Consider the following 23,279-nt stretch of genomic DNA (forward strand, 5'->3'; position numbering starts at 1 on the left):
CACTTTCAAACAATAATTAAAGCTTGCCTGGTCTTTCTGTTTGTTTGCCTAATTTCTGTAATCTAAAAACTCTGCTGATTTGTGTCGCATCTGCTATTAAATTTGAGGCACTGAGAGAGCGAGCATTGGCGCATGCTGATCTGTGCTTCTCTCCTAGTGTTGCAGTTTGTGAGCCGGTCGGACAACATCCAGTCTTGCAAGTTTGCCCAGACGATGGAGCAGAGGCTGCAGAGGGCTCTCCAGGATGCGGAGAGGAAGGTTCTCAGCACCAGGAGCAACCTGACAGTTCAGGTAGGGAGCAGGGCCTTCAGGCTGAGGACACAGACAGCCATCTTGCATAGATTGGCCAGATATGATGTGGGACCCCTCCCCATCTAAACTCTGTCACACGCAAATGTAAGTTTGTACTTTGGGCAGGTGATAGAGACAGTCGTGGTGCTGGTGGGAGTGACTGAGATCTGCTGTGGCGGGTAGGATTCCATGTCACAATGAACTGTTCAGGGATTAATATTTGTTTTTTATATGCAAAGCTTCTTCCAGCCCTTCTAATGATTTTATTATTAAATAACTGAACCTAAAAATACTTTATGAGATGAATCAATTTTTCGTGTGTGCGTGTGTGTTTGGGGGAAGCACATGCTACATTGCAAATGTGGAGTTCAGAGAACAGAGAATGAGTTCTTTCCTTTCCAACATGTGGGTCCCAGGCATGAAACTCAGGCTGCCATGCTTGGTGGCAGGCGCCTTTAGCTCCTGAGTCATCTTGCATCCTGTGAATTGATTTTAAGTTACTAACTCTGTTGTGATTTTTGTGTGTGTGTGTGTGTGTGATCGACTGTTGTGTGATTTTCATTGGGCTATTTCCAAATTTCAACACAAATGATCATCACATGCAAACAGAAACACCCACAAGACACACCCACATCTTTTCTAGTGTGGGCTTACTTTCTGCCAGCAGCTGCACTTAGTGTTTTACCAATATTTTTCTGTGTAACGATCAAGACATCCTCTGAGATATCATCTTCATTTTGTTCAAGTGACAGCTAGGAGGACTATGGCACTCCCAGAAGGTCTCATTGGTTGGAAAAGAATAAAGACAGGAGCACAAGATCTGTCTTCCTAGCCACCAAATTTGCACCAGCATTGATAGTGTGGAAAGGTGGCTCTGAGCCCTTGGCAAGGACACAAAACCTTTCTCAGGATAATCCAATTCCTGATGCACTATCTATTTGGCTTCCTGGATAGCAGTGTGAATATCACAAAGCCTTTCACAGACCCGTGTGTGTGTGTGTGTGTGTGTGTGTGTGTGTGTGTGTGTGCTTTCATTTGAGCGAACAAGCAATTATGTAGATAACATCTCGGTAATGATAGACACTTCTTAATAATATTCATCCAGCCTCCCAAAATCTCTAATTAATGCTACAGCTCTGTGTCTGTTTTGCGTACCAAACTAAAGCCTTTGCAGTTAGACCCAGGGCTTTTGAATTTGACATTTAGCATAAGTGAATTATCAGCGAAGCCAATATGCTGTAGAAAGCACACAATCTAATTTGAAGGAGCAGCTTTCCTTTTCCAGGCTCAGGCAAAGTGGATCGAGGAGGATATCATTATGACTTGGTGGATGGGATCTCATTACGACTCGGTTCTTATTAGTCTAAGATCTAAAAATGTGTCACAATTTGAGATTTATGTAAGCAGCGTGACTCAGCTCTTGCGGGAAATCTTTTCCTTCAGGGCTATGGTCTTAGCAGGTATATGAACCTACCTGGTTCTTGGCAGCAGAATAAACTTTAAGAGATTTCTTGAGTGCCTGCTGTTATTAGATGTTAGGAGGTCAGACATCAAGATAAATAAGCTGCCCTTGGCCTTCAGCCTGTCTGTTTTAAGCTGGTTATGGGTCATCCAAAGAAATGTAAGCAACAAAGCTTCCTTGGAAAAGAATAGTTTGTGTGTGTGTGTGTGTGTGTGTGTGTGTGTGTGTCTCATTTCAGTCCAGACCCTGGGACTGGCTCTACTAGCCCTCTGTGCCCACTTCTGGATTGGTAACAGTGGCCAAGAAGATGAAATACCCTGGTCAGAATGGTCTGGCACAAATGCCTACATAGGAAGGGGGCAGCTGTAACCAAAACTCATAGACAAAGTGGAGAGGAGAGGTGGCTTTTAAGGGACCATGGTGTTATTGCCATAGAAGGAGAAAGATGCTGGGAACAAAGTGGCCTGTGGGCTAATGAGCTAATAAACCGGAATGAGTGAGTGAAAAATGAGATCAGAGGTCTCATGAAAGGGCAAGATTGAGTTGATTAAAGAAGAAACAAAGACGGGATAACAGAGCTGTGCTCACTGCTTGGGAGATCTTAAGCAACAAAGATCTCAATAGTCACCAATGGGAACTGTAGATTAAATTTGTTCTGGATGGACAAAGACAGGGGGATTGCTGTAGATGCCAGGGCAGTCTAGCATGCATAGCAAATTCAAGACCAGCCAGGGTACATAGACCTGTCTCAGAAAACCAAGATGACTTGGCATTTGAGAATGTTTGAACTTAGGTCTTGAAAAAGACCTATGTTCAGTTCCTAGTACCCGCATCAGGCAGCACACAGCCACCTGTAATCCAGCTCTGGGGGCCCTGACATACTGTTTTGCACTCATGGGCACCTGTATACAGTGGCACGTGTGTGCATATGTGCATGCATGCACTCACACACGCACACACATACACACACACCAAATCTTTTAAGAAAGAAAGATTTCTGAAATTCCCAGTGATGTTTTTAAAGATAGAAAGAGAAATCTATCCTGAAGTTCAAACAGAGCCTTAAAAGACCTTGAACAGCAAAAGCGATCCTGAGAAAGAACAAATTTTGTGTCACACTTTCATGTTTCAAAAGTTCATTTTAAAAAGCTATTGTAACCAAAGCATGTGGTCTCTATTTTATGACAGAAATGAAGACCAGTGGTCTACATAGAGAGGCCAGAAAAAAAAATGCTCTTGTATAGGGTGAAATGGTTTTTTTTTTTTTTATTATTAAGGCTGGTCTATGAGGAAAATGACAATCTTTTTAATGATGGATAGCCACATTGCAAAATAAGGAAGCTGGAGCTAACTATACCTAACATTATCGACCAAAATCATCTCAATGTGGATCAAAGTCTTTGGGAATTAAAGAATGAAAGCTGAAGAGCTAAAGGGCTCAGAGGATAGAGGAAAGAGTTCATAGGCCTGGGCGTGTTGGACATCCCCAGAAAAACTACACAGCCAAGAGGAAAAAAAAAAATCAACTGGACACTCTGGAAACAAGAACTTTGCCCATCTAAAGACACTAATAACAGAGTGAAAGAGACCACAGATTTGTGAGTCGTTGATCTGATAAGTGATTAACATCTAGAACCAGAATTTAAAGACATAGAAACAATCCTTGCCATGCATCCATGCTTGCCTGGTATGCAAAATGCCCTGGGTCTGATCTACATCACCCCAGGGAGAGATGGAGAGAGCAAGAATAAAAAAGCTTTGGCCAACACTTAATCATGAGACACCGTTTCAAATTTATTAGGATGATAATTTTCAGCAGCAACACAAAACCCTGGAAGAGTTGTGAGTGTGCGGAGACGTTAGGGTCTTTGGGTGTGGCTAGAAGAATGTGTACTATTGCTCCTCAACAACCTAAAACACGCAGTTACAATATCATCCAGCAACTCCACGCCCATCTACATATCAAAAAGAACTGAAAATAGGAACTAAGAACTAGGCCAATAGCAAAGCAAGTATCTGGGTCTATAGGGTTAGGGTTGGGGTTGGGGTTGGGTTGGGGTTGGGATTGGGGTTGGGGTTGGGGTTAGGGTTGGGGATACATGAAAAACAAATGCAGTCTATACATATGCTGGAGTGTTGCTAAGACTTCAAGCAGGAAGACCATTCTGGTGCCTGCTGACGTATGGGTGGCATGGAGCTCATTGAGCTAAGTGAGGTAAACCAGTCACAGAAGGGAAAATCCAGAATGATTTCTCATCTGCCAGATGCCTAGAGTTGTGGAAAAATCAGCAATCTTAGTTACAAGAGCAACCTAGGAATAAGAAGGTGGAGAAATCGGGGGTTGTTTAATGGGTACAGGGCTACAGTTGGGGGCAGTGAGGAAGTTCTGGAGATGGGTGTTGCTGACGGCTGTCAAAAAAATCCCAGTCTACTTAATGCCACTGAACTTATGTGCTTACAAGTGGCTAAAATATTAAATTCTGTGACTTATAGATTTTATTACAATGAAAAGGTATAGCTTACCTGGCTGAAGATAGGATGTACTTATGCATACACATATTTTCTACACCCATATATGCACACATATGTATTTATATATTGCTAACTTTATGGGCTCCTTGGAGGTCCAGGGAGATTTAGTGCCATTGAAAGGTGATAAGTGTTCAGAAAATGTTTACAATAAAGATAAAGTTTTATTAAGATTTTTTAAAAATTACTTATTTGTGTATGGTATGTGTGTGTGTGTACATGTGTGTGTATTTGTGTGTGTGTGTGTGTGTGTGTGTGTGTGTGCACATGTGTGTGTGTGGGGGGGGGTTCCATAGGAGACCAGAAGAGGGTACTAGGTTCCCTGAAGCTGGAGGTACAGGTGGTTGTGAGCCACCTGATCTGGGCACTGAGGACCAACCTCTGAAAGAGCAGCAAGTGGCTTTCACTCTTAACCACTGAGCCATTTCTCTAGGCCCCGGTGAACTCCTTTGAATTTTGAGAAAGCGCTTTTCTCCTGTGCACCTGGGGACTAGGTCTGAATACCTGTGGCTGAAATACATTCCAGAAATACCTACCTCCTGGGGAGGAGAATAAGAGCCCAGCAGAAATGTCGACTGGGTTATCCTTAGTCCAGGGACTGTGGCTCTTGGCTGGAGAATTGAGAGGCAGCTGCCTCATTAGGATGGGGGGGGGGGGGAAGTAGCCCAGCAAGAAGCTCTTCTGAGCAGCTTTCTTCTAGGTCAGGACTAGGCAAAGCTGCAGAGATGATGCTGAGCGAAAAGGTCCCAACAAGCCGGTGGGAAGGACAGTACTCAAAGGGAGTGTGAGAGTTCCCTAAAGGCCTGAACCTGTCTCAGCTGAACGTGTGGGCCGGGATAGCACAGTACTCAGGTGATGCGTGGGCCCTGCTGGCCACGGGGAAAGTGACCTGGCATCACTGCTCTGGCCTTCCTTCCTCTCTCCCATGCCCGCCCAGTCCCCTCTAGCTGACGCCAGTGGGCAAAGAAACCATTGTGTAGTCCTTGAGGGCTAGCCTGCGGGCTGCCCTTTGTGACATACAGGGCAGTGACAAGGAAATCTGGAGAGAAAGGACACACACTGACATGCTCCAACAAAAGCACCAAGCCCAGTGGTTTTTCTCCTGCTCATGTTTTTCAAATGTTTGAGATATTTTTATCCATACATTGACCCAGAAAACCTCATTTTCCGCCTAGCAACTGAGAAAGGAAGAAAGAAAAAAATTAAGGAAGAAAGGAAAAGAATTAAGACTGAGCATGCTATTTTATAGGACTGTTCCTCATAATCCATACCAAATTAACGGTTCATGAAAGGAAGAATTGCTCTATAAAGGATCCATTTTGTATTTCTGAATTCCTGTTCTGCGCTTGTTCAGCCACCCTGCTCCTATTACCGGGTGCACATTCCCTTCCATACGAAAGGTCCCTGAACATTTGACAGTCGGGCCTTCCTTTAAAATCTGTACACGCTACTACTTTACTCTTCCAGAATTATAAAAGTCACTTGAGTCAGCTGCGCCCTTAGAAAGGACACAGGAGTGGTTGTTCAAATCCCGACTCTGTCACATATAAGCTATATGTATACAGCTGAGCAAAGCCCCATAAGTCTAGGAAAGGCAGTCATAAATGGACCCTCCTCCCCGGGGGTAGATGAAGCTGGAGATGATGCGCCCGTAGCCCAGGGCCTGGCATGCTCCTGCAATCCGTAAACAATGACTTGCTATTCTCTTTTCCTCCTTGCTGTCTCCCCACTGCCCCTTCCATCGCACCCCATGACTTCCTCGACCTCCGCGACACAGTCCCTCACCTTATTTGGCATGTCTCCTTCCCCTTTGCTCCTGTGTCATTCAGATGGTGAGCACCTCCAACGCCTCCCAAGCCGTCACGCTGGTGTATGCTGTGGGCAATCAGAGCTCGCTCCTCAACGGCACCGTGGCCAGCAGCCTCCTCGGCCAGCTCTCAGCCGAGCTGGTGGGATTCTACCTCACTTACCCTCCGCTCACCATCGCTGAACGTGAGTACACACGCCTCGGCCTCGGCCTCGGGCAGAAGGCCTCTGTGGTTTCCCCTGGGGGACCTTTCTCCACAAAACAGAAGAACCTCTGTTGTGCTATGCTGCATACCTTGTGAATTATCTCCAGCAGCTTAAAAGTGCAACACGTGGGAGCTGAACTGACGAAAAGTTCGTTGCACACGGCAAGAAAGCTCTAGAAGAGAAAATTTGAAAGGGTCCCCACCCGATTTGCACAGGCTGTCTGCCCTCCCACAGCTAGGGGGGCTGCATTGGATCCTGTGCTCTGAGCACTGCCTTCTAAGGCACCTGTTCTCTGCTGGGGTAGTCCAGGCTGCCATGTTTTTTTTTCTCCCCTCCACAGATGTTCCTAGACCTTCAGGTCCAGCTGGCTGCAGACAGCATAATGCAAACTTTGCCGTCTGTGTCGTGACTTCACTCTAAGTCCCCGTAGTCTGAGGCCTCGGCTCTCTCTAACGCCTGTTACATAATCCTTATTACTGATCAGTCAACGTAGACTCTGAAGACAGGGTGGCCTACACTCTGTCACTAGACACTTGCTAGGCAGTGGAAGGAAGGGATGGCCTGTGCTCTAAATTTAGTCATTACATTTCGCAAGGTTACTAGCAAAGGTTTCCTTTTAAGATATACTTATTAGCAAAAGTATTTCATAATTTCTTTCTGTAGTTGTTTTGATCCTATAAATAAATGAGGTGTGTGTGTGTGTGTGTGTGTGTGTGTGTGTGTGTGTAAAAGGTGTAGTTGTCACTTAGCAGCCACTGAGAAGTTTTGGGGATATGTTTTTACTGGAAAGATCTTATAAAATTTCAGGCATCAAGAATGACTCTATAAAAAAGATTATGTCAGCTGGGTAATGCTGGCCCATGCCTTTGATCCCAGAACTTGGGAGGCAGAGGCAGGTGGATCTCTCTCTGAGTTTGGGGCCAGCCTGGTCTACAGAATGAGATTCAGAACGGCCAAGGCTACACAAAGAAAGCCTGTCACACAAAAAAAAAACAAAAAACAAAAAACAAAAAAAAAACATAAAAGATGGTGGGACGTCGCAGGGCGGCAGGGCGGGAGTTGCTTTCTTTCCCCAGCTTAGTAGTCTGCTAAGAAGCTCAGTTAAGCTGAACCGGAGCAGCAGAGGTTGGGAAAATGGCTCAGTTGGTGAAGTGCTTGCTGTGCAAGCCTAAGAATCTGAGTTTGAGCTCAGTATCCACATTAAAAAAAAAAAAGACTGGTGAGGTGCTCACAACTATAGCACAAGAGGAAGCTCGCTGGACAGCCAGCCTAGTCAAATTCAAGTTTAGTGAGGGATCTTGTCTTAGGAAATAAGGTGGAGAGCAACTGAGGAAGACATTTGCCACCATCCAATGGCTTACAAATACATGTGTACACATTTACACACATACACACACATGTACACCCACGTGAGGGATTTACAGAGCACTGACTATATGTCAGGCACTGTCCCAAGTCCTTTACATGTATGCGTTCTCACAGTCACCATGCGTAAAGCAAGCCGATAGGTTTTGCTCCCAGCGCTGGGGTACCACATATAACATTGGGAAGATCCCGTTTAGAGCTAACCAATCCTTCTGACCTCCATGGCGCTGGATAATCTGTACAGGGGAAGCCCCAGCTGAGACAGGCTGCAACTCTGGGTGTTGGTAGTAAAAGCTGTTCCATTTAAGAAGGCTTAGAGGGAAAACTTCAAAGAGAAAAAGTCATGAATCTGAGCTCCTTGTAGAAGCTGTCCCTTTACTGAGTCACTTTTCTACACAATGTGACAGTTTGACCTTGGCGTTCTCAAAAATGGCCGTGTAGGACCTAGCCTCACCTATTGCCAGCTTGTCACTTCTGTGTCTCCCTTGACAGTATTTACCCATAAAACCCGTAAAAGAAATTTGATGAGGTTTTTTTTTGTTTTGTTTTTTTGTTTTTTGTTTGTTTTTTTTTTTTAAATTTATTTTAGCACTGGAATATCCCAACCTTGATACATCAGAAACAACCAGAGACTACTGGGTCATTACAGGTAATCTCTTATTTTTATATTTCCCTCTTTGTGTACCGTCAGCTTGGTTTGTCTAAAATGGTGCCATTTAGTGACAGGATCGACACCTTTGGTCCCACCTTATAAGTCAAGGAGTTCCTTCCATAGGGCTGGAAGGAAATAGGGAAGCCAAGAAAGGACCCTGAAGATAACTACTGATACATAATTCTGACCTGTAATCTCAAAAGTCCCCTCTGCAGCCATTTACACACAGCAGCGCCAGTGTGTGAGTGTCTGTACGGACAGACGGCAGGCCTTTCTGTACTTCCCTGGAAAACCCAAATCAAAGCCAGAGGAGGGCTGTATGTGACTGCTCCTTCTTGGGGTGCACAGCCTCGCATACCAATTCCAGTGTGCCCCAATGATGAGGTCGGGTGAGAGCCAAAGAGCAAGAGTATTCTGGTGGCATTTTCTTTTTTTTTCCCCCCCTTGACATTTTGCCTTCTCCAACTGAACATTATGAAACAGCAAAAGCATTCTGTTGTGTCCTTCAAAAGCCGCACAGTGGCTCTAAAAGGAGAGAAGCAACGTTATCGAAGCAAATGGAGGGGACAGGTATTTGTAGGAGGAAAAGTGACCAGCTCAGCCATCAGACTGCAAGTTACACTTTCCATTGTTCTGTGAGTCGGAGGCCAAAGTTTAGGGCTTCCCCCCATCTCCTTGGCTTGAAGCTAATCACCTTCCCCGTTTGTCCCCATCTGTTCTTCCCTCTGAGCCTGTACGTGTCCTGATTTCCTTTTCTTATAAGGACACCAGACACATTGCATTAGGGCCCGTGCTCATGGCCTGATTTTAATTTTATTATCCCTTTAAAGACCAAGTACTGTCACCCTCTAAGAAACTGGGGGCTAGGGCTTACTCCCACAAGTAAATCTGGGGAACATCATGAGGAGGCAGGAAGATCTAAGACATGGAAATGTGTCTCGGTGAGCAGCCTGAACTCCTTTCTCTCACTCTTCCTTCCTCCGATGTTCCTCAGAAGTGGCAGGTGGGCTGCTGCCTGAAATTCTATCCAAGCAGATGAGGCCTGCCTAGCCTCCCTTCTAAAGAACAGGTCTCCCATTGCAGGGTCTTCCGTCCACAGAGATCATTTTAACTGCTAACAAAGCAAACTAAAGAAGCATATTTTCCCTTATTTATTTGTGTATTCACTTTACATCCGGATCGCAGACCCCTTCTTCCTCTCCTCCCTGTGCTATACTCCCACCCTCTCCCCTGACTCCACCCTCCCCTTCTCCTCAGAAAATGGGAGGCCCCATTCCTCAGAACAACGTGCCCCAACACATCAAGTTCATCAGGACTAAGCATATCCTCTTCCACTGAGGCCAGACAAGGCAGCCCAGCAAGGAGGAAGCGATCTAAAAGCAGCTACTGCATCCATATCAAAGACAGCCCCCACCCCATTCCCATGGCTAGGGCACCCACAGGATGAGCAAGCTGTCCATCAGCTACATATGTGTAGAGGACCTAGGTCTACTTCATGCACCAACATATGCTCTTTGGTTGGTGGTTCGGTCTCTGTGAGCCCCCATGGGCCTAGATTAGTTAACTCTGATGGTCTTCTTGTGGAGTTCTTGACCCCTGAGGGCTGGGAGAGTAAAGGGGAACCAATGGGGGCGGGCATCTCTGGGACAAACCATGACTTGTCACGACTCTAGCTGAGACTTTTAGCAGTGGGGGGACATGAAGACCAAAGTGGCCACCTCCTATAGCCAGGCAGGACTTCCAGTGGAGGGAGAGGAACACCAACCCACACACAAAACCTTCGATCCAAAATTTACCCTGCCTACAAGATGTGCAGGGATAAAGATGGAGCAAAGAATGGAATGGCCAACCAAGAAGCTCATTTTTAACGGATTAGAAAGCACCCTGCCAGGATGCAAGCCCAAGAGAGAGAGACATGAGCCGGTGGGTTGCAGAACACACACAATCATGTGTCCTCCTCAAGCAATGGCGCCTTTTCCTCCACAGATCTTCCCACTCCTCTGAACTTTACAGTTTACATTCAGTGGTCAAAAGCCATTCTTCAAACACAAGCTGCCCTTGACAGCCACCGATTCATCCCCTCCCAATCTCCCCACACCTTGCTGAGCCTTCATTTCAGTGGCATTACCTTAAAAGAAATCTACACACTCAGTCTCACTTCTGGACTCCCCTGGGACTTAACCCTTCACACTCAGTTATGTAACCTCCTTCCTCATTGCTGTTGTTGGCATTGTGGATGGTGATCAAAGCAGAGTTGCCACTGTCTCTCTGGTGGTGGCATCAATCAGTTAGTACTTGTAAGAAACTGGAACCATGTTTTGGCATGACCCTTTTGCCACGGCCACTTTACAAACTCCTGGGAGGCCTCTGCCAATCTGCTCTATCACAAAAGAAAGGGCTCGTGACAGGGAGCCGGTGATGAGGGTCTTTGCTCAGCGTTGGCCCCCAGACCATCACTGCAAGCTCTGCCTTTTTCAGTTTGTTGGAACTTCTTCTTTGTATAGTTTCTATTACAAACCATGCATGCTTTTGTCTGTTTTATGGCTGGAATTAGATGGAATATATTGTACACTTTCTTCCTCTTGCAAAGGATGGGTCCTTCTTAGAAAATAACCAGGAATGGTTGTCCACAGCCTCTCTTTCCAGAGAACTTAAAAAAAGCTGTGCTGCCATCTAAAGATTTTGTAACTGGTTTTATAGAAATGAAGCAAGATAGAGATACTCAGATCTTAGTGACTGGGGCCTGGAGAGATAGCTCCAGTTAAGCGCTTGTCATGCAGGCATGAGGGCTTGAGTTAGATTCCCCAGGATGCACATCAGAGAAGAGGCAGAGGCAGGCAGATCCCTGCGGGGTGTCCAGCCAGCCTAGCTAATTGGCAAGCCCACAGGATACTGGTCACTAATAGATGTAAGAGCCCTTCTCAGATTTATACATCTGCTCTTGTTTCACTCACCAGAGACAAAATGTCCAGTAATGAGTAACTTTCTTCTCTTCTCACCTCTGCTTCTTACTGTGTGTCCGAGAGCCAGTCCTCTGGGCCCTCTGGGTTCATACGCTCACCTGTAGAATGAGAGAGGGACATTAGCTGAGCACGAAGACTCTTGGAGTTGGAATGTGTGGGATTCAACCACAAATGAAACAGTTCAGCTCAAGTGTAGGAGGCTGACCCTTGCCTGGCTGATGATGGATCTTAGAGCCCAGTGCAGTTATAAATAAAACGAGAGGGGACGTGTCAGTCTTGGGCTTTTGTACCTAGCTTCTCCGAACACAGCAGGGAACTTGCAACGCCTCCTCTATTCTGAATCTGTAGTGACTAAGAGCAGGTGGCAAGAGGGCCCTGGCTGGTTTTCTGAGATATGTAGATACACACCCCCATTGCCTTCTGGGAAGGCAGACAGGTCAAGGGGAATGTGCTGAGGTCCTTGGGGGAGGGGAGGGGAACCACATGAAGGGGCACATGTCCATTTCTTCCATGACATTTCCTCCTCTGTCAAGAATGTACGTGGCGAGGCAGGGTGGGGGCAGGAAGGGGAGGAATGTGACAGTAAGAGTTCCCACACAGTGGTGTTCTGTCAAGTGTCCTATAGCACCACCGTTGAGAGTGTTATTTACTGGTTTGGTTCTTTTTCACAAGCAACAGTTCAGCAGAGAACTGAGGCCCTGAGAAACTACGTGGCTTGTCTCAGGAAGGGGAGCCATGACTCAAACTCACACTGCTACTTCATCCCCAGCCCCACCCGGCTGACACCAAGAAGAACCCACTCTTTTTCTGAAGATCTGCAGTGAAACACACTCGAGACACCTAGGTGCTGACCAATGTACTTCTATGAGCACTCCCCACACTCTGCTGTACTTTCCTAGGGGCATTTCTTAAAGAGAAATGTACGCAAAATACATACAAAGTAAACTGTCCCTCTTTAAGCACCTTTAAGCATCGTGGCACAGACGCTGTCCATAATACAAGCAACCATATACTGCTAGAACATTTTCACCACCTACAAGTCTTTGGCTATTGCCTCTACGTGGTGTCTGCCTTTGAATCATGACTGAGAGTCCCATAAACCAATCCATCTCACACACACACACACACACACACACACACACACACACACACAAACACACCCTTCCTCTTGTCCACTCATCCAGGGAGGCCAAATTAGAAGTCGTATTCCCGTGGCTTGGCCTGTAAATTTACCACATGAGGTGTTTTTAAACCAGCAGGTGCACAGACTCTCCTGTCTGTGGTAGGAAGCCCAGGGAGTTCCGTGAGAGCAACACAGCAGCGTTTTATCTTTGTTTTCAGGGACTTGGCTGGAAAAAAAAGAGCTAGAATCTCACTGGGGCCCTACAGCCATGCTTTACACCCTCCCAGGGTGGAGGGGGGGGGGGTCAGGTGGCATATATGTCTTCAAAGAAATAATTTAAGTGACCCAGCTGTGGGTTTTATTTCTCTTGATCCTCATGTGAACACCACTCTGTGAGTGTCACCTTTGATGGCTTGGTCTGGCCCTGTGTGGATTCGATCCTTGGTGCTGGATGAACGCAGCACCCTGCTGGGTTAGCGGTTACAGAGACAGCCTGCTCTTTAGGAGGGGTTGTTTTCATATCTTGCCGGACGGGTGGTATTCACAGTCCTGGGCTGGACTGTGTTAGAACCAACTCTATGAAATGAAGACTCTTCTATCCCTCCCGCAAGCCCTTGGGAGTTTTTGATCGGAAAAAAAAAAAAAAAAAAAAAGATAATAAATTTGAACACTTAAATTTTTGGGTGTGGGCTGTGTCTGAAGGCACTGTTGGCATGCTTGGGGGTGAAGCTGCTTCCCAAGGGATGTAGAGCAAAGGCTGGAGTCTGAACATAAATGAAAACAGGCAATTGTCCCTTAGAGAAGCTTTAGTGCTCATTACAGCTCTCATCTGAGCACCAACAATGGCTTGCAACTCCACTGGCAGTGTCTCGCCTGTTGCCCCCAGGTAATGGCTGCTGGGATTTAGCCATGGAAAGGGAATGTCCAGGAAAGGATCCCGTGTACCTTCCATGTACAAGACCAAACTGCACTATAGATCCTGTCCCTTTTGACCTTTAGAGACCATTTGCCATGTACTCTCTCTGAGGTACCTTCCTTGCCCTTTCCACTAAGGGCTGGAGTCCAGCGGCTTGCTGAAGGCCCCGTAGTTGATAAGAGAGAAATAGCATGCTCCTTATGTTAAGTTGTCTTATTCTTGAATGGGCGAGGACCTGAGGGGCCCTGGGCAGCTTTAGGGATAAGTAATAGAAGGATCCTACCTATATATATTTTTTAAACGATCAAAAACTCACAGAGGCTTGGGGATGGAATAGAAGAGTTGGTTCTAACAGAGTCCAGCCCAGGATCATTGAGAGATAAGGATCCTGAATAGTGTAGTTTGCCTAAAACTACATGCTCAAGTTCCAGGATGATTCTGTGAATCTTTGACAAAGCTGTTGAGAAAGAAAAATAAGTCAGGGTTTGTAAGTGAGAACCAAACCAAACCCTAATTAGCTGCACCTGCAGCCCGGCTGCGTTCCCTGCGGGCTCTTTGCTATATCATCTGTAAGAGGTTGGGTTTGAGGCAGCAGCCACATGCCTCAGAAGAAAGGCAGAAGCTTAGTACGTGAGCTTGGGTTTGTGCCCTAACTCCGCAACTTACTGGCTGTCTTGGGCAGGTCACTAACTTTCCCAGCACATGTAACACATAGGAGTCTTAACTCATGATCTACCTTGGAGGAGAAGTACAGGTTGTGGAGCAGTAGGGCAAGCTAGCCAAGCCCCAGCGTAAGGTAGGGCCTGGTGGCTTTCCTCGGGCCATGTGGGGTAGGTGGGGGTGTTGTTATCGGGCCGGCAGGGAGTCTGGGCTCTGAGCATCCCCTCTGCCTTCTGCATCCTCAGTGCTCCAGGGTGTGGACAACTCTCTGGTGGGCCTGCACAACCAGAGCTTTGCCCGGGTCATGGAGCAGCGCCTGGCCCAGCTGTTCATGATGTCCCAGCAACAGGGCCGGCGGTTCAGACGGGCCACCACCTTGGGAAGCTACACTGTTCAGGTAAGCATGTGCACTGGGGTTTTCTGATGACCGTGGGGTGTTTCCTGGGAGCACACAGCTCCACATGCCCAGAGGTGCACCCATGCTGCCAACTGCCTTAAGCTTCCGGATCAACATCCCTCTGAAATCTTGGAGGCTGAATCAATATCTTTATCCTTCATTGTCAGTAACTAGATTACCAGGAAAGGAGTTTATAGACGTTCAGGTATTCACGAAGCAAAGAGTTCCCTGGTGACCTCTCACCCTCCCGTCAGTTCCATGTCACTCTCAAAGAGACTACTAGCACAACCATCTCTGAATTACCTTGAAGGGATTTGAGCAGTCAGGACAGCAGGTGTCCCCGTGAGGACTATCTGCCCTTTTCTACACAGGTTACCCTGTTCTGCCTAGAGTGGGGCTGTCCTTAGCATATCGGGACCAATCCAGACAGACTGGCTATGATTGATTTTACTCCTCACCATTGAGAATCCATCTCTGATATGTTATGCTAATTGAAAAAGCTCTATTGATCTTGGTAGCACACTCTAGATGACCTCCCGGTACCATGGCCTTCCACTGGCCACACTATGAACTCCTGATTGACAACTGAGCACGCCTTTTATAGATGCACAGTGTCGCGCTGTCTGTGTGGACATTGCAGGCATTAGTCCTATCTATCTGCAGATCACATCCTTGTGACTCCTTGAAAGTCACCCATCTTCTCTCGCTGCATGAGTTACATCACAACCCTGGCAGATACTCCATGTCTCCTTATATGTATCATGCTCGTTGTCCTACGAGGTGTCAATTTGGTTCTGAAAGTCTGCTCCATGACAGGCCATTCCTAGGAAAAATGATGGTTTATTTCACATGCCAGGATTGTAGGTCTGTCTGAAGGTCCGTCTCTGTTGGCCTGTCCCAGGTAGGCCCTCACAGTCCACGGTTTTTCTAATGACAGAAACGAAGTCACTGGTTACCACGTGACTGTGAAGTGAGATTTTTGCATCAGTCCAAGAGGGAGAAAGGACCTTCTTACAGGCCTGGTGCTACTTGTAACCCTAACAATTCTGCATGTCTCAGAGATTGCAGAGAGATGTCAACTTTATATTTTCTCAGTGCTCAGGGTACTTGACTGTAGCTCTCCAGAAATTCAGAGTGAAGCAAGTAGGGTTTCTCTTCCTCCCCTCCCCTGGTAAATCACTCTATATAGAAGTTATAGATAGCCTCTGATGTCATACCTGGGTAAATCTTGGTAAAAAGTTGTCATCAAGTCAGAAATGAGTGAAGCTAACAGATACTTGAATTATCACTCATCTCTGCCAGGTTGTTCAAATACTGTCTACCTCCTTTCTCACCAGGGAAAGGAGTAATGTGTCCAAGCCACCTCCCAAAAATCACACCATGGAGCTTCCATTATCCTTCCACCCAGAGGTCTTTCTTCTGGGCTGAGACGATTATAAAAAATGACTCTCCTTCATAAATATGGAGATTTAGGTAGCTAGAATTTAAAGTTATTTCTACAGTTGATGTATCTGGGAAGACGGCTCAGTCAATGAAGTGTTGGCTGCATAATTTGGATCCTCAGAACACACAGAGAAAGCAGGGCTTGATGGCACGCACCTACAATGCCAGGACTGGGAGGGTAGAGACAGGAGGATTCTGGGGGTCCACTAACCAGCTAGCCAAGCTGCATTAGTGAGCACCAGGTTCAGGGAGAGATCCTGTTTCAAAAACCAAGGTGGGAAGTAATGGAGGAAGATACCTGAAGCAAGAGAAACACACACACACACACACACGCAGCATTCATCTTTAAAATTACATTCCCTCTCTTCCTATCCAACTTGAGCATGGTTCTGCATTTTGTATTCAATCAGCCCTGTGTTTTCCATATAGATTTTACCCCCCGTGTATAGATTCTTAAAAATATGCTGTGTTGTTTTTCCTGTTTTAAATGTCACATTCTGTAATTTGTGATCCACATTCCTATGAATTGGAGTAGTTTGTTCATCATACTCTATCATGTGGGCTTCCATAATTCATTTATTCAGTTTAATTCTAATGATTCTTTGGGATTTTTTTTCACGGATTTTTGTTGTTGTTGTGGTGGTGGTGGTGGTTGTTAATGAACTTATTATATATTACATTTTTGTAATATCTTTTGATATTCTCTGAAACTCAACACCTATAATGTACACTCTGAAACATTTACCAGTTGCTAATTCTCAGGGCTAAAAGTTGGAACCCCAAATGCCCAATATTTCTGCATACATACAACAGAACACTATGTCTGAATCTATGCAGAACATCTAAATCTATGCTTTTGTATTAATTATTATCGATCTGTAATTCCAAAAGTTAAAAATAACCCTCCAAATGTCTAAAGATACAGAGCTTGTCAGGCCATCTTATGAGACATATAGAAAAGCCGTATGGAAAGAACTGCTTCTGCTTTTGAAATATATTAATCCATTTAAAGATGCAAGTAGAAATGGTGAGCTACGGGCCTCTGAGATGGCTTGGTAGGTAAAGGCATCTGCTACCAAGCCTGCAGACCTGAGTTCAAGTCCTGAGACCCATAGAAGTGAAGAACCTATTCCTGCAAGTTGTCCTCTGACCACACATGCATCGTGTCACATGTGTGTGCATACATGCACACATGAATGTAAAAAAAATAGGTATGGTGTCTTATAGAGAGTATGATGATTTTCTAAGATAATAAAGAAGAGGTTTGTGTAGAAAATCCAAAGATTAGAAACAAAGACTCCAAGATGATAACAGTGCTTTGATGTTGGAGGAAGAACTATACATTATTTTAAGTCTTTTCACTGCTTGATGCTTTTTCGTCTAAATGTAAATTTTGTGATAAACAAACAAACAAGCAAAAAAAAAACCTCTACACAGCTGTTTTAGAAAATAAAAAAAGTTTGAGTTTCCAAGTACTGTTTTTTATCCAGTCTTCTCAATTATATAGACAGATAGGTCTTTTTTCCCCTCTCAGGTAATTGAGGATCTTTGAAATGAAGCACTTTGCTTGGGGAGAGCCGAGGGTGCCCTGAATTAACATGGAGGCCTATTTTCAAATGAGGCCAGACAGAGCTCAGTGGAGGCTGGGAAACATCTCTCTTCCCAGCTTCAAACTGTGTCCGGATGCTGCTGTTTTTCAAAAGCCCCTTTCTCCTCCCGGTCTCCCATTCCAGGGATGACGGCTTCCTGAGACTCTGGCTGTAGGGAGGATCACAGGCCTGATGTCTAGCCTGTCCCTGTGGGTCCACTAGGGAACAGCAGGCCTCAGTGACTGGATGGGGTGAGCCTTCTGATGGCTCGGGGGCCTGCAGGGCCACTCCAACATGCTCTGGCAACACCCAGCCTCTCTTTTTCTGAAAGATGGTGAAAATGCAGCGAGTGCCAGGACCAAAGGACCCAGCAGAGCTGACGTACTACACGCTCTACAATGGGAAACCACTACTGGGGACTGCGGCAGCCAAGATCCTGAGCACCATCGACTCCCAGAGGATGGCCTTGACCCTGCATCATGTGGTTCTTCTACAAGCTGACCGTAAGGAGTCTTTTCATTCAGTGCTTTGATGGCATTCTATATTCTCTGTATATCACGGAAGTCGTCCAAGCCCATATCAATGGTCTTACAGCCGAACATAGTTTGGTTCTGCAAGGTTTGAAAATCAGTCGGCTATGTTTCCCGTTAAAGCAATAGGCTTTTGGGAAAGGGATGTGGACTGCAATATTTAAATGATGGTAGGTAATAATATCACTTTATCCCCAAGTGCTATCTGCTCTTCCTCCTCAAATCCAGGATAATCTAGCTACAAAACAAAATATCTGCCTCTGGGATCACATCTACGTGCTCAGGGAATTAAAGATAATTTGATTCAGTGAACGTTCAGTTCTGTTTGAATTATGCTTGGGGACATCAGAAGTGGGTGACACCTGGTTCCTGTCTCTGAGGGACAGCATTGTTGATGCAGGGAGCTGACAGTGAGACAATGAGACCTGCGGAGGGAGGTTTGCTTTGAAAGGGCCTCTGGAACCAGGGACAGAAGAAGGACAGTAAACCAATGCCCTCTCCGTGGCAGCTACCGCGCCGCTTGCTCCTTTCATTTACCTTCTATTCTGCTAGGGCTCTGTGTTTGTTCCGCTCCAAACCACAGAAAGGGAAACAGGCCCAGAACAAGTAGAATAATGTGGTTCTTACCCATCAGAGAACCAGCACTTAGCCAGGTCACCAATCTGGATATTTCCAGCTCCAGACCTGTGTTCTTAGCTGTGTCATACTTTAAGAGCTCTTTAAAGGGAAGGGACAGGTGAGTATTAAAAACAAACATTATGAATGAAAATGCAGGGCAGATGTACCAGGTGTGCCTGGAACACAAGCAGTTTAAGCAGCCCAAGGCAAAACTACAAAAGCAGGTAGAAGATGTGATGGAAGCAGAAAGGGTGTTCAATGGAAGACCCGTGGGATATAACAGGCTGTGGGGAGCTCTAGAAGATTTCTAAGCAGGAGAGTGGTTCTATCAGAGGCTCCCATTACCAAGAGCAGCTGATTGGACAGCCCAATCACGGATGGAAGGAGATAAATGATCACAGGAGGTTCAATGGTGCCCCCATGCATCAAGGACCCAACTAAAGCTATAGCCAATGTGGAACAGAGAGAAGGTGGGACACGAATTTGGGAGGTTGTGTGTGGCAGTTTTAGCATTCAGCAACATGCCAAGCATGGAAGGGCAGTCCCCACGGGGTTTTTTGACAGTGTTCCCTTTCCCTGAAAGGGCATCAGGTTGGTTCACACCTGGCTCGTGACTTTCTTCTCCTCCTCTTCTTCTCTTGCTTCCACTGGGGATGAGTGTGACAAACGTTTTATCTTTGGCTGATACATGCTCGTAGACACACCTGTGCTGAGGAATGATGACAGCTATTCTCTGCAGTCTTGTTTTTGAAATGTCCCTTTAAACTGTGAGTCTCTTCCTTGTCTCTTCTCGGTTCCCTCTTCAGTGCCTCTATTCCTGTCAGTTTCTGGTCACCACTTCCTGTGTTCTGTTGTATTTTCTACATTGGCTCCCCCAAAATTCTGTCCGCAGTGTTTACATTTCCCCATGCCCCAATGCTGACAAACGCCACTGCTAGGTATAGACAGTTGGGTGGATTCAGAATGTTTGGAGGATGGGTTCAAAGCTGATGGGTTCAAGCAATAGATTTTTATGGCAGAAGAAGGAGGAGATTAGAGGCATTCAAAGGAGACTTGTAGGTGTTGGCTTGAGCTTCGGTTGTGGTTTCATTTGCTTAGGTGCAGAAGGTGTGGGTTTCATGGCTTGGATGGGAATCAGGGAGATGGATGTCACGCATCAAGTTTGAAATGTCTGCCGGAGGGCCACATGGAAGTCAAGAGAAAGAAAGTTGGGTGACATCAGCATACAGAGCTAAGGGAGCAAGTGGAAGTGAATGGGGGAGGGGGCAACTGAGCAAGGGTGAAGACCAGGAAACTTCCTGGGAAGTCTGTGAGTGGAGGAGGGAGAGTCAACGGAGGATCCTGAGGGATGGCAGAAGATGCAGGGGACAGTAGGGCTTAGAGAGCAAGTCGGGGGAGGGTGCTGAAGAGATGGCCCACAAGTTAAGAGCCCTTCCTGCTCTTGCAGAGGACCCAAGTTCAGTTCCCAGCACCTACACTGGGCATCTCACAACTGCCTGGAACTTCAGCTCCAGAAAGGACGCACACTCGCACCGTAGGAAGGAGTAGGCTGCTGTGCTTATCTAGACCCTCAAGAGGCAGCATGTTGGGCTGAAGGTTAACAGAATTAGGTCCGACGAAGAGGTTTGGTGACCCTTCTAGCAGTGGTTCTGGAAAGGTTAGTAAGAAGAGGATCATGGTGGGACAAGTGACAAAGGGTGACTAGAACAGCTGCGTGGGGCACAACAAGACATTGGGTGAGTTTGGTCCTCCGTGTGAACGCTGTAAAAGATGGAGTAGGTGGTAACAGGGAAGGAAAAGGGGAAATTTGTAAGGCACAGTCCACACATGAGCAAAGGGGTTGGACCTAGTGCGCACATGGAGATACCACACAGACCTTCCTATCATAATGAGGAACAGTACTGGGGTGCATTTGGTAACGGAAGCCTGAGGATGCATTCCGATTGGTCTGTTCTCTCAGAGCATCATGAGGTGAAGTTGACAGCTCAGCTTAAGGCTGCAGATGGATTTGAGCAGAGCCAGCTGGTGAGAGCAGCATAGCAGGTTGCCAAGGCAACCTCATCTCTGTTTCCCCTGCTATGTCATGATAGTTCCTTCTCCTCCTTTGAAATCCAGGTCCAGTGCAGGGGAGATGGCTCAGTGGATAAGAGAGTGGGGATCTGAGTTCAAACCCCCAACATCCACATAAAAAGCCGCATGTGGCTGTGTGCACCAACAACCCTAGCTTTGTAGAAACAGGAGGATTACTGGGGTTTTCTGGACCCCAGTGTAGCGCTAGGTTTAGTAAGAGACGCTATCTCGAGGCAATAGGGCAGAGAGTGACCGTGAAGGATACCGAACGTTCTCCGCTGGCTTCCATGTCTACATGACATTCACATGCCCCATATACCCCATGTCCCCCTGCAGTCCTCTCTGTACACCCAAGGACACCCTACCATTCACTGGGCACCTGGATCACTGGCCCTTCCTCTCCATCATTTTAGTCCCAGATGTATGCTGCTTTTGGTCTGTTTGTTCTGGGACTTCCAGACCTGTGGTACATGAGAAAGGATGAGGAGAACTATGCTCAGTGAGTGCAGGAAGTGAACAAGCACCAAGGGGAGGGGATGAGGCCAGAGGACCTTGCTGATGAGGGATGGTAGAGACAATGGAAGACACTAAGAGAGTGGGAAAGAAGAGGGATTCTCATCAAATTACATCTGTGGAGCCTTCTGGAAACAAGTCTAAGTGTTGGAGATTGACAAGGAGATTTGACTAAGAATGTAAACTCTGCTGCCCACTCCCAAAGCCATTTCACTTTGGCCCTTCACCTTCACTTCTTTCTCTCTGTTTCACTGGCCCTCTCAGGCCTCTTCAACAACCCACACATCAAATCCCATTCTCCATTTCCTTGTTCTCCCCCACCTTCATCTACAGCAATAACTTGCCCACACTCACACTGATGTGTCTTCCACACTACCATTAGAATCACTATAATCAAATTTGGGTTCTGCTCTTACATCAACTCCCTAAGAAAATGGTTAGCTCTTCATCGTCTATAGGATGAAGCACACATTCCCGGAAATGGGTCTTCACAGTAGCTCCTGCTCAACACACACTCAGGTCTCTCTATAGCCTGGTCTGATCTCCTGGTTTGCTCTCTACTGCTGGGATAAAACGCTGCAACTAAAAGTAACTTGGGGAGGAAAGGGTTATTTCACTTTACACTTCCCTGCTATAATTGAATCCATCATTGAGTCAGGGCAGGAACTGAAGCAGAGATCACGGAGGAACTCAGCTTTCCCTGTGGCTTGCCCAGTTTTCTTTCTTATACCTCCAAGGACCACCTGCCCAGAAGTGACACCACCCCCATTTGACTAGGACCTCCCACATCAGTCATCATTCGAAAAACTACCTCACAGACGTTTACTACAGGCCAATCTGATAGGGACATTTTTCTTTTTCCTCAGTTGAGGTTCCTTCTTCCCAGATGACCATAGCTTGTGTCAAGTTGACAAAAAAAAAACAACCAGCACCAGGCTGTTCTTCCTGCCACGGCCTTCTTTCCCCTTCCTGCCTAATGCTTCAGCCTTGAGAGTAGGCTCACTGCTCACCATCCTTGTCCTGAGTGGACAAATTAAACAAGACAAGTAACCATGCTAGATGGTGGTAAGTGCCTTGGAGAACATGTAGTCAGGATGGGCTGTGTATCCTGAGGAGATGAAGTTGTGATTTAAGTTGCTGGGGGCCATGAAGAGGATCAGTGACTGACCAGATACGTGTGAGGTGGGAGGGAACAGAAAGATTCCTGAAGCCATCCAGGACCTGGGTTCAGACAGAGGAGACTGAGTAAGGGGGCCCACAAGAAGAAAGAGTGGAAGTGCTGAGGTCTGAGGCACAGGAGAGGGGCCCAGCAGACTTCATGGGCTGGCCCTGGGTGGAGGAGACGCCATGGGAGGGTTTGGGCAGGAAAGCTACAGGACTGAACACTCACTACTTGGTAGACTCCTGAGTAGGGTCACCCCTCCATCTACTCACCCAGCTATAGATTCCAAGGTTTGAGAAAACAAGCTTGAAACATGGCCGGATGGATTCCCTCTCCTTTTAGCGTCTGTTCAGGTGAGAATCACTGAGTCTGTGTTCACACTGTTTGGATCCTCCTGGCAAATGCTTATGTCGAGCATGAGCTTGAGCACATGTACAGATGTAGGCTCATACATCTGTTCACGCGCGATAGCTCAGAAGGGACCCTTCACCTTCACGAGCGCAGTATGTGGGCAAAGGCTGTGTCATCGTGTCTGAGGAGGAGGAGGCATTCTGCGCTTACTTATCATCTTTTCCTCTCTGTCCTCCATTGACCCTCTTGTGATTTAAATGACCACTCATGCCATTTCACCCTGGCCATGGCTTTGTAATTTTAGATCACATGCCAATGAATATATTCGGTTTGGATGACTTCAGTTGACCTAATTTGAATATCATTTCGACCACTGAGAAAATTTATTAATGTGCACAAGAGGAATCTGTTCTCTCCCCCATCTAAATAGAGGTGAAGGAATGTTACGTAATGCACCAAAAGGAAAGTCACCCACCCAAATAAAATCAGAGCACATAACTATTCTCACTAATTATATATACATATGTGTGCATTTGATATATATATGTATTCAGAAATATAGAATATGAATTTAGAATATACTCTGATGGACCACATATGTATCTCCATCAGGCGATGAAGTCAAATATCCT

The 23,279-nt window shown here is 46.3% G+C and overlaps 1 protein-coding gene across 5 annotated transcripts in view; it reads left to right on the forward strand.

Annotated features, from left to right (window-relative positions):
- Kiaa1549l (KIAA1549 like) overlaps positions 1-23,279 on the forward strand; it is a 246,570-nt gene that overhangs the window by 146,387 nt on the left and 76,904 nt on the right. For all 5 annotated transcript variants that reach the window (XM_060372077.1, XM_060372076.1, XM_060372075.1 and 2 more), the window contains exons 6-10: positions 158-291; positions 6,112-6,274; positions 8,250-8,309; positions 14,220-14,371; positions 17,735-17,906. In XM_060372077.1, coding sequence (XP_060228060.1) covers positions 158-291; positions 6,112-6,274; positions 8,250-8,309; positions 14,220-14,371; positions 17,735-17,906 — 681 coding nt within the window. The remainder of the gene's footprint in view (positions 1-157; positions 292-6,111; positions 6,275-8,249; positions 8,310-14,219; positions 14,372-17,734; positions 17,907-23,279) is intronic.

Source organism: Meriones unguiculatus, chromosome 18 (assembly GCF_030254825.1).
Source record: "Meriones unguiculatus strain TT.TT164.6M chromosome 18, Bangor_MerUng_6.1, whole genome shotgun sequence".
NCBI classification, from domain to species: Eukaryota; Metazoa; Chordata; class Mammalia; order Rodentia; family Muridae; genus Meriones; species Meriones unguiculatus.